The sequence below is a fragment of the Spermophilus citellus genome (genome assembly GCF_964194105.1).
Source record: "Spermophilus citellus genome assembly, chromosome: X".
Lineage (NCBI taxonomy): Eukaryota > Metazoa > Chordata > Mammalia > Rodentia > Sciuridae > Spermophilus > Spermophilus citellus.
This window is the reverse complement of record NC_138190.1, coordinates 14,428,917-14,441,153: the sequence shown is the minus strand read 5'-3', so window position 1 is coordinate 14,441,153 and position 12,237 is coordinate 14,428,917. Positions and strand designations below refer to the sequence as shown.

Genomic DNA, 12,237 nt, shown 5'->3' with positions numbered 1-12,237 from the left:
ATGTGATTCTGCAATCTGCATTTGGGGTAAAATTGGGGGTTCATAACCCACTTCAATCTAATGTATGAAATATGATATGAGCTTTGTAATGTTGTGAACAACCAATAAAAAAAATAAAATAAAATAAAGAAAAATTTAAAAAAATAAATAAAAATTTACAGATACTTGGGCAAGTCCAGGACCTAAATAGACATGGATTTATACATAATAATCCTGGCTTTTTGTGCCATCTTATTCCATGCCCAGCCTCTCTAGGCCCCTTTAATCACTGGGGAGCCAGTCTTTTTTGACTGGTTGGAAAAGGTATTTTGAAGTTTGATGGTTTGCCAGGCAAGTTTGCTGGGTTTCCTACAAAGGAATCCTTCAAAAAGCTCCTTTCCCATGGTCTTCTTGTCTTAGCTGATTTCTATTTGTAACTTTTGACATCTCTCATGCAAAATGATTTTGTTTTTCCACTAGATATTGTTTATAAGGTCTCTTTTTCAACTCTTAACATCTTGAGTTTCATTTATAGAATCACAATCACCCAAATTAATGCCTTGATGGCATCAACATTGTAGCTTTTATTTGTGGCGGAGAATTAGAATTAAAATCATACATAAATGAGTCACTAATCAATTGTTTCAGTTAGCCAAATCTCAGTAAAAGAATTTAAATATCTTCATACATATCTCAGGTGTTTTTTTAAAAAATCCATTCTAGTAAAAATTCATCAAGCTGTATACTTACATAAAATTAAAACAGGTAAACATCTAGTGATGATGTTATTTCTTTAAAATTGAAAGCTCTATGTCTCTGATCCTTTGAAGACTAGAAATAAGCTCTGGAATTTCTAGAAGCTAATGATGTATTTTTTGAGTAATGAAATCACAACTTGTGATTATCTGAGACTTTTGAGTATTGGATGTCCCTCATTTTGTTTATAAGATAAAATTATGTATCATCTTTTGAGCTGTTGGAAAATCCATGGCTTTTAATGAGCAGATGGTACTAAGATGCCCACTGATTGCCTGGGATGAATAAAGTCTCTGGGATTTTCAGACTTCTGTTTCTGTCTCCCCAGTGTATCTCTGCAATGTTTTCTTACCTAGGAAAAATAAGGGGGGGAGGAGGATTGATAGGGAAAGGGAAACAAGGCTATTCTTTGACATGTTGGGTGCTGTTTGGTGTTTTATATATGTTTGTTTGACATGTACTTTGTAAAGCACTCAGCCTTGTGTATTTTCTAAGAATTATTTGATTTCAACTAAGAATCACATTTCAGAAAGCCTTAAAATTATATTTTTAGGAGCCAGGCATGGTGGTGCATACCTGCAATCCCAGCTACTTGGAAGGCTTAGGCAGGAAGATCACAAGTTCAAGGCCAGCTTGGGCAACTTCAAAAGAACCTGTCTCAAAAAATAAAAAAGGGGGGCTGGGGATGTGGCTCAAGCGGTAGCGCGCTCGCCTGGCATGCGTGCGGCCCGGGTTCGATCCTCAGCACCACATACCAACAAAGATGTTGTGTCCGCCGAGAACTAAAAAAAAAATAAATATTAAAAATTCTCTCTCTCTCTCTCTCTCTCTCTCTCTCTCTCCTCTCTCACTCTCTCTTTAAAAAAAAAAAATTAAAAAAAAAATAAAAATAAAAAAGGGTAGGAGTGTAGCTCAGTAGTACAGCACCCATTGGTTCAATCCCCAGTACCAAAGAACAAAACAAAACGAATTATATTTTTAGGATTATAGAGATTACTAACATGCAGGCCAGGGAGCCTAGGTTCAAATCCCAACACTGCCTCTTCCTGAACAAGTTACTTAACCACTCAATGCTTTGATTCCTCATCTTAAAAATTAGAATAATGAGAGGATCTTCCCCAGAAGGTTTTTGCATAGGCTGAGTATCAGATAAAATGGTTAGAAAAGTGGCTGGTGTACAATAATCACTTGAATAAGGTTGGTTATTATTGTTGTCTATCATAGAACAGAAGAAGTGCCTATAAATGGCAGTGCCCCTTCCAGGATTTTCTTCTTTCATTTTTGATTATGGAGAATTTCAGAGTCTGAGAAGTACAGTTGAATTTTGCTGTACCTATGCTAACTGTTTGTTTCACTTCACTAAGTCTTAAATGTCAGCCACTAGAAAACAAGTGTCATAATTTGAGACCTTGTCTGTGTTAGTCACCGTTATATTTACAATTCCTTGAAAATAGTTGCTAAAATTGTTATATATAGTTGGCCCTCAATAAATATTTGTTGACTCAATGAAGATAGTGTTTTGTCCTAATCCAATTGAAATTATCAAGGAAAACTCATTCTGTCTGGGGTTTGCTTGTGGTCTAGCTATAGAGTCACTTTCCTATTTGTTCATCAGTTGGGTCATTCATTCATTGATGCATTATTGAATGCCTTTTATGGATCAGCAGTGGCAGCTCTGGGATTTCTATATAAATGAGCTAAGGGGTGATAATTCATGTGGAAAGATATTGAATAGATGGTATGTCTAGATGCGGTATTTGCATAGTAAGTGCAGATTTTTTTTTTTTTTTGGCCTGACAGTTTATTGATTTGGGGTGGGGTAGGTCTGATCTACTTAATTGGAATAGAGTTAACACCTTTCCCCTCAAGTCATGTCTTGATCAGTCATCATATACATGCCTTTCATTTGATGCTTAGAATTGTTCCTAATTGGAGAAAATTGAATATGTATAAAAGCCACTCTAATGCAGGGGACAAAGACTAGTAGGGGTATGTCCAAAAAATGAGAATAGAAAGGAAGGAACAGAAGTTCCTTTTTAAGATATTGAGAAGGAAGAGCTAGAGGTATCCCAGAGATCTTTTCAAGAAGGGAGTAATTAAGTGAAATGTTAAAAGATGTTGGATTTTGCTGGGTTTGGTGGTGGATGCCTATAATCCCAGTGGCTTGGGGAGGCTGAGACAGGAGGATTGCAAGTTCAAAGTGAGCTGCAGCAAAAAGTGAGGTGCTAAGCAACGTAGTAAGACCCTGTCTCTAAATAAAATACAGAATAGGGCTGAGGATGTAGCTCAGTGGTTGAGTGCCCCCTGAATTCAATCCCTAGTACCAAAACAAACAAAACAAAGACATTAGAAAGCCATGATACTGGCAGTGTGCACAGGAGGGGAGGTGGTGCCTCATTCCACAAGGCCCTGCCAGTCCCCTTACAAGCTATACTTCTTCTGGGTAGGCTGGCAAGTTGGTTAAGGAGTTCAATTGGGCAATGGCCTGATCAGCTTTGCACTTTAGAGAGATAACTGGGGAGGTGCCAGGGAATGTGGACTAGCGGATAGGAGAGGAAGTAGCTGGGAGAGTTGCCAGCCTGGGGCTCCGTGGTTGATGACTAATTGGCTGGGCACCAGGAACTTCTAGTAGCTCTTGGAAAGGGGCAGATGGGCCCACCTCACGCATACTCTTTAAGCTGGGTTGCCGTTGCCTGGGTTGGCAGCAGAACTGACAGAAGAGCCAAGTTTCCTTTCAAAGAAAATTCTTTGTATATCTTGGGAACCAAAAAGCCAGGAGTCAGCATTCTATTACCTTTGTTAATAGATAGGCTAAAGATAGAGAAAATTTATTTATTTATTTTTAGGTTTTTTTTTGGGGGGGAAGATAACAGGTTATTTTTAGTTATAGATGACAGTAGAATCCATTTTGGTAAAATTATACAGCATGGAATATATCTTATTCTAATTTAGGACCCCATTCTTGTGGATATACATGATGGTGGGATTCACTTAGGTATTTTCATATATGTACATAGGAAAATTATGTTAGATTCATTCTACTGTCTTTCCTATTCCTATTCCCCCTTTTTTCCTTTCATTTGCCTTTGTCTAATGTACTGAACTTTTCTTCTTCCCCTCACCCCCATTATTGTGGTTTAGCTTCCACATATCAGTGAAAACATTCAGCCTTTGGTTTTTTAGGATTGGCTTATTTCACTTAGCATGTATACATTTGTCAGATCCATCCATTTCCTGACAAATGTCATAAAGTCATTCTTCTTTATGGCTGAGTAATATTCCTGTGTGTGTGTGTGTATGTGTGTGTGTGTACCACAATTTCTTTATACATTTCTGTTGAAGAGCACCTATTGGCTCCATAGCTTAGCTATTGTGAATTGTGATGCTATAAACATTGATGTGGCTGTGTCACTGTAGTATGCTGATTTAAAATCTTTTGGATATATTTGGAGAACTTGGATTATTGGGTCCAGTGGTGGATCCATTCCTAGTTTCTTTTTTTAAAATATTTATTTTTTAGTTGTAGTTGGACACAATACCTTTATTTTATTTATTTATTTTTATGTGGGGCTGAGGATTGAACCCAAGGCATCACACATGCTAGGCAAGTGCTCTATCGCTGAGCCATAGCCCCAGCCCCCATTCCTAGTTTCTTAAAGAATCTCTGTTCTGCTTTTCAGAGTGGTTGCACCAATTTACAGTCCCACCAGCAATGTAAGAGTGTACCTTTTTCCCCACATCCTCACCAACATTTATTATTACTTGTATTCTTTTTTTGATCGGAGGTGGGTACTGGGGATTGAACTCAGGGGCACACAACCACTGAGCCATATCCCCAGCCCTATTTTGTATCTTATTTAGAGACAGGGTCTCAGTGATTTGCTTAGTGCCTCACTTTTGTTGAGGCTGATCTTGAACTTGTGATCCTCCTGTCTCAGCCTCCCAAGTTGCTGGGATTACAGGCATGAGCCACCGCACCCAGCTTACTTGTATCCTTGATAGTTGCTATTCTAACTGGAGTGAGATGAAACCTCTATATGGTTTTAATTTGTATTTCTCTAATTGTTGGAGATGTTGAATGTTTTTCCTTATATTTGTTGACCATTCATATTTATTCTTTTGAGAAGGGTGTGTTTGGTTTCTTTGCCCATTTATCAATTGAGTTATTTTGTGTGTGTGAGAAGTTTGAGTTCTTTATATATCCTGGAAATTAATGCCCTGAGATAGAGAAAATTCGAAAAAATCACGTAGAGAGAACATAGTTAAATACAGTTATAAATGCATATGGACATATTCTTGCATATCTATAAATCACACATGTATTTATTTCTGTATACATATGCATTCAACAGGCTTATCTTTCTAATTAGTTTTTAATCAACTTTTTATTTGGTGAAGATAATACAGGAAGTTCTCACATACCCCATAAAATCAGTTTTCACTATTGTTAATGGCTTATACTAATATCATATATTTGTCCTAATTGATGAGCCAGTGTCAATATATCATTATTAACTGATGTCCATACTTTTTTCAGATTGCCTTCATTTTCACCCAGTGTTCTTTTTTGTTCCAGGGTCTCATCCAGAATACTACATTACATTTGTTACCCTATTTCTTGGCTACAATGGTTTCTCAGACTTTCCTTGTTTTTGATGACCTTGACAGTTTTGAGTTTTGTAGAATGTCCTTTTTTAAAATTAAATATTTATTCTTAAGTTTTAGGTGGGCACAATATCTTTATTTTACATTTACATGATGCTGAGGATCGAACCCAGTGCCTCGTGCTTGCTAGAGAAGTGCTCTACTACTGAGCCACAACCCTAGCCCCTAGAATGTCCTTAAATAGGCATTTATTCTAAGTTTTTCTCATGATTAGAATGAAGTGATATGTTTTAGGGAGGAAGACCACAGAAGAGAAGTGATGTTTTAGTCAGCTTTGTGCTGTGCCCAAAATATCCTGAGAAGACCAATCAAAAAAAAATTATTGATTGATTTTTTTATTTTTTAAATATATTTTCAAATTTGTTCTAATTAGTTACACATGACTGTAGAATGTATTTTGACAGATCATAAATAGAGTATAACTCCTCATTCTTCTGATTGTATATGATGTAGTTACACAGGTCGAGTAGTCATATATGCACATAGGGTAATAATGTCCGATTCATTCTACTATCTTTCCTATTCCCTTTCCCCCTCCCCTTCCTTCACTTCTGTCTAGTCCAAAATACTTCTATTCCCCCACTCCCTCATTGTGAATTAGCATCCACATATCAGAGAAAACATTTGGCCTTTGGTTCTTTGGGATTGGTTTATTTCACTTAGCATAATATTCTCCAGTTCCATCCATTCACTGGCAAATGCCATAATTTCATTGAGAAGACCAATTTTAGAGGAAGAAAAGTTTAGTTGGGTCTCACGGTTTCAGAGGTCTCATTCCATAGATGGCTGACTCGCTTGTTCTGTGCTCAAGGTGAGGCAGAACATCATGGTGGAAGAGTGTGATGGAGTAAAGTGGTTCAGGACATGGCCACTGGGAAGGAGAGAGAGAGAGAGGGAGACAAAGTGTGTGAGAGAGCTCTGCTCAACAAGGTCAAAATAGATGCCCCAGTGACCCACCACCTCCTTCAGCTACACCCAACCTGCCTACAGTTACCACCCAGTTAATCTGAATCAGGGAATTAACACACTGATTAGGTTAAGGCTCTCATAACCCAATCATTTCACTTCTAAGCTTTCTTGCATTGTCTCACACATAACCTTTTGGGTGACACCTCATGTCTAAACCATAGCAAGTGCCATTTATATCACACCATAATTAGGGCACAAACTATGAAGATGACTTCATACTGTTGATGTTATCCTTCCTCACCTTGACTGAGGTGTGTTAGTCAAGCTTCTCCTCTTGAAAGTTCTGGTTTTTCCTTCCACACTCAGCTCTTTTAGAAGAAGTCATTCTGAACCCTGGGCTTAAAGTGTGGGGTTTATGTTGCACTTCCTTGAGGGAGGAGTATCTAAATAAAGTTTTTGGAATCCTTCTGCACAGATTTGTCCATTCTCTTATCCTAATTAGACATTGTTAAAGTGATTTCTTATCTGTGTTCTGAATTCCAAATGCTAATTTTGTAGTACTTGTATCAACATTTGTCATTTATCACCTAGTGACATCTCCCACATTTGTTTTTCATGTGTCATATATAAACAGATCTATGTCTTATTTACCCAAACAGATTATAAAGATTATTATTATACAGAGTAGGACACAGTGTAGGCAGTTAAGAAATATGGACTAAATGATTTTAAAATTAGTTTGACTTAAAATTCAAAACATTAACCATAGTTAACAACTGAAACAGGTCATCAGGGTTTGAGAATATAAGAAATGGGGTATGATGTGGATAATGTTGATTTGGCAACCTGATTTGTAAAGTAGTCCTGAACTTGTAATAGTGGCTGATATGGTACTTGCTATGTACCAGGTTCTTCTGTAAGCACTTTTCATTTATATTATTTATAGTCTTCCAAATACCCCTGTAGATTAATGCCATTATTCACATTTGGAGGTTTTTGTTTTTGTTTCTTGTTTTTTGGTGGTGCTAGGGATGGAACCCAGAGCCTCAAATGTACTAGGCAAAGCATTCTATCACTGATCTGCCCTAACCCCATCATTCCTATTTTATAGATAAGGAAACTGAGGCAAAAAGTTTAAATATGTTGTTGATAATAACACAGATAGGAAGTGGCCCAACTGGAATTTTGATCTCAGATACTCTGGTTCTAGAGTTTTGAACTATTAACCACTGGGCTCTAAATTCATTAAAGTGGTGATTAAAATGGTATCTAATTTGGGGGGAAAATTGCTGTTTAAACAGTTCATGCCAGTCCGTTGGAATATGTCTGATGACATGGCAGCAATCTTGCTATATTTTTCCTAGGGGAAGTGTTTCTGTAAAGCTACTACTGTTTTTCCTTCTTAAGGTTTTTTTTTTTTTTCCATGAGTAATTTTTTTTTGTAGTACAACTAATTTTATTCCTTTAAAATACAGGCATTTTCACAATTGATATTTCATTTACAGACCATGTTTTAGATAGTCCTCATTTTCCAAACATGTGATCTGTTGAAAGATAGTTGGCTTTTTATTTCCTCTCTGGCATTTTTAAACCGAAGTGGTCACTGGGTCCTGCCAAATAAACACTCCCTCAGTGTGTTCCTTGTCGGAGTGGTTACACCTTTGGGCCCCAGGAGACAACCTAGATTCCTGCAGTGATGTAGGCAGGGGAGGAGGACTTCTCGCAAAGCCACCCAAGCCATGAATCGGCCCTGGCTTCCTGAACCATAAACAAACGCAAGCTTTGTTCTCCCCATTCCTCATTTGGTCCCAAGTATGAGTCAGGGTTAGGCTGGGTCCTCAGGCTCTGTGCCTTTGGCTGTTGGAAGGAAGTGGGAGGATTTCAGGGTAGTTCTGGGACCTTTTCAAATTGAAGAGAGGAGGCTGACTGCATGATGGGAGAAGAGGTACTTCTTTTTTTGCTTTTAGAGTTATAATAAATCCCTTTAATTTGTATCTTACCTATACCATTTTGTAGCAGGACTTATACTGGATTTACATGGGTGGGTTAAAATATGTGTGTGCTAGCTAGACTCTCGCAGTGGAGGGGGAGCTCTGGTTATACTAAGGAAGAGCCTATATCAAATGTAAGGATTCTTTTCTAAAATCAGATATTGCACTGAAGCTATTCAACTGTTTTAATTCTCTACCCTCACCTCCGATGCTTTGTTCAATTCTGCCATTAATTTTTACAGATGTTTCTAATTTCTGTGTGTTGCTTTTCATGTGCTCATACTGCAGAGAGTAATTTAGATGAGCAGTTTGCACAAGCAGTAACTGTTACACCATGTCACAGAGCTAGCTGTTTAGCAATTACAGATGTTTGTGCAGTAAACAAATCCAGCTTGCTTTTCAGGTTAGTTTAAGAGAGAAGAATATGTCCATGCAGAGCGAGTCAGCTATGGGGCATTTCATTCTTGGGGGGCACGGACATTTGGAGTTTTCCTTGTGAATGGAGAAGCTGTGAGTAGTGACTTCTGGGTACATTTGAACTGTTCTTTATGGAGGTAAAGATATTTGCCTAATTTTTTAGGGCTGAGCATTTATTTTCATATACTCATATAGAGTAAAATAGAGAAACTGAACTATTTGCTTTTCTAAAAGTTTACTAGTAATAAGTGGTTATGTTTCTTTCTGTGAGTTGTTCATATTTGTCTACCTAAAAGCAGAAGTCTGTCATTTTCCAAACACAAAATAAAATTCCCTAAATAAGCCACAGGATAAGTGAGGTTTACAGTGTATCATATGTCTTCTATATCCCTGTCTCTCATTGAAAAAAAATTTTAAGGGAACAGCCGAGGTCTATAAAGTATTTCTCTTTATGTCTTTTTCTGTTGACTTTAAATTATAATATTTTCAAAATTACCCCCCAAAAGGGAAATACCACGGCAAAAAGGAAACATGTTGTTCTAACATTATTTCAAGAGTAAGACAACTTCTTGAAAGGTTTTTAAATGGCGTCTGTTGCTTGCCTAGAAGGAAGACAAAGGCAGATCTATGAGGGGAGTCTCAGTAGGGGTTGACTAAAATAAAAATAAGTTCTTCTGCCGTGGCTTGAGAGGATTTTCCTAGGGAAAGAGATCTGAAATTTGCTGATCTTATTGCTGATGTCATCATTCTGAGTTCTGAGAAGTAGAACTCAGAATTAGGTATTTGTGTGCAAAATTAAGAGGGTGACTTCATTGGAGAAATGAGAGGGAACATGATGGGTAGCAAGTTGTGATCTGTGGAAAATTCTCAGCAGTAGTGCTACCCTACCTCACTTTTTTTAGCCCCTAAGACTGCGAGGGGCTTCTTGAACCCTTTCTTTGCTTGTTTGTTTCTCAGTAATGGTAATAACTGTTACTTATCCCATGACAAGAATTCTTTGCAATAATTAGAAAAATAATAAAAACTCAAAGTTGAAGAAATAAGTAGAAAATTTCCATAGTCTTCTTATTGAGGAACTATAGTTAACATTTTATATTTATCCTTCTAGATTTTTCCCCCTGAGCCTGACTATGCATGCAGTGCACACCTGTCACTCTTCATACACTAATGGGTTATAGTAAATATTGCCTGTTTTTAAAATCTTAGCACATTATGGGCCCTCTTTTTCTGTCATATAGTCACATGGTATCTTCAGGGTCTCCATTCATTGTAGAGATACAACACCATTTATTGAACCAATCCCTAAATGATAATGACCTAGGTTGCTTCCACATATTAAAAGCTTTTTTTTTTTTCATTTAAAATTTTTTCCTTTTTGGGAGATTGGGGTTGTGGCTCAGTGGGCGAGTGGTTGCATAGTACATGTGAGGAACTGGGTTGATCTTCAGCACCACATAAAATAAATAAATAAAATTATAAAAAATTATCCTTTAAAATTCTTTTTCCCCTTTTTATTTTGAGACAGGATCTCACTAAGCTGCTTAAGGCCTTTCTGAGGTGCTGAGTCTGGCCTCAAACTTGGGATCCTTCTGCCCCAGCCTCCTGAGTTGCTGAAATTACAAGCATGTACCACTGTGCCCAGCTCACACTTTAAATATTAAAAACATCATTCTTGTATGTGTATCATTGTTCCTTCCCTGAGTATTCCCTTAAGCTGAATTTTTATTTATTTAGTTGTTTTTATCATGTGGTGCTAAGGATTGAATTCAGTGCCTCACACATGCTAGACAAACACTCTACCACTGAGCTCCAGCCCCAGCCCTTAAGCTGAATTTTTAAAGAGGAATTTCCAGGTTAAAGGCTGACTTAATTTTGGTTGGTTTCTTTTTTGTTTAAAATAACCCAAGTATATGGTAAAAGAAAAAAATACCAACAGAATAAAAACAAGATTCTCTTAATCCTATATACTCACTTTTACTTCCCAGTGGCAATCCCCATTCAAGCTTTCTAGGTATTCCTATAGAAATGTGTAATTGTTTAATTGTAGTAAATACATAATTTAAAATTTACAGTCTTAACCATTTTTAAGCATCCAGTTTAGTGCAGCCATCATCACCATTCATCTCCAGAACTTTTTGATCTTGCAAAACTGAAACTCTGTACCCATTCAACAGTAAGTCCCCAGAGCACCCTCGCCACAGCCCCTGGCAACTACCATTCTATGTTTTGTGTCTGAATTCGAGTATGTGGAATCATACAGATTTGTGTTTTCATGGCTGGTTTATTTCATGATTGTTCATGTTGTAGCTTGTGTCAGAATTTCTTTTCTTTCTAAGTAGTATGGATAGACCACATTTTGTTTGACCATTCATCTGTCAATTGATATTTGAGTTGTTTTCCCCTTTTGCCTATTGTGTGTAATGCTGCAATGAACATTGACATACCAATGCTTGTTCTTGCTTTCAATTCTTTTAGGTATATCTCCAGAATTGGAATTGTTGGATCATACAATAATTCTAATTTTAATTTTTTGAGGAAACTTCATAGTTTGTACCATATTCCCCATCAGCAATGCACAAGTGTTCTAATTTCTCTACATCCTCATCAGTACTTGCTATTTTCTGTTTGATAGTAGCTATCCTAATGGATGTGAAGTAGCATCTTATTAAGGTTAGAATTGGAGTTTAATGTGTGTTCATGTTGCCTAGCACTAAAGGAGAAGGATATCATTCTTTTCATCTTAGAATGAAGAGTTAGGGAAAAGATCTTCTCTCTGAGGATCACCATTAACCAGTTGCATAATCCCACAAGATTGCAAATTACTTAAAGGAAGAACTAGGTTCCCATTTTCCACAGTCCCTGAAGAAAAACTAAGTGGAGTGTCCAGGTGGTTGGTTGATTTCCTGCTTTTCCCATAACCTTGTCCCCTTACTTGAATCTGTAGTTGGAAGTTTTATGGAGAATAGATTCAAAATAGTTCTTTTGAGAAAAGATGAATTTCTCCTTGATGCTATTGTTAATTTGAAGTGATAGTACTTGATTGATTTTATGTAGTGGGGAAGGCTAGTTTTATGATTGGTTTTCTCTTGTCACCTTCTACTCTGGAATTGCTTGGGGACAGGAAATGCAAGTTCTTCCTTTTATAAGTTATTTGCTGAGTTGTTTGATTAATATCCTTCAGTAGGACATACAGAATTTTCTGTGAGTATTTAATTGTCCCTCTTTTTCTCTTTCCTGATACTAATAATTATTTCACAATATTTATATCCTGGAATTTGCAGATGTTTTTGGTTTCTGAAATTCAAGGTTTTATAAATTCCCAAGTGGCCATTAACATGATCATGCCTTTGTACTTAACTTGTCTTTTTCTCTCTGATATTTTCACCAGTTGTAAAATGATATTCTGGCCAACTGGGTTTCAGTGGGATGGAATGAATTTAATGCTATATGAAAACTGGCAACTTTAAAACAAGCTATCCAGAGGCATGGTGGTGTGTCTTTTCTCACATTTAAAGAATGT

The 12,237-nt window shown here is 37.0% G+C and overlaps 1 protein-coding gene across 6 annotated transcripts in view; it reads left to right on the top strand.

Moving 5' to 3' along the window:
• Window positions 1-12,237, top strand: part of SH3KBP1 (SH3 domain containing kinase binding protein 1) — a 334,352-nt gene that overhangs the window by 198,991 nt on the left and 123,124 nt on the right. The window contains exon 1 of one of the 6 annotated variants that reach the window (XM_081277304.1): window positions 8,206-8,254. The exons of the other annotated variants lie outside the window; for them this stretch is intronic. Within the exon in view, the coding sequence (XP_081133430.1) occupies window positions 8,240-8,254 (15 nt within the window). The 5' untranslated portion in view covers window positions 8,206-8,239. Of the gene's footprint in view, window positions 1-8,205; window positions 8,255-12,237 lie in introns of those variants that run through there. 6 annotated transcript variants of the gene reach the window in all.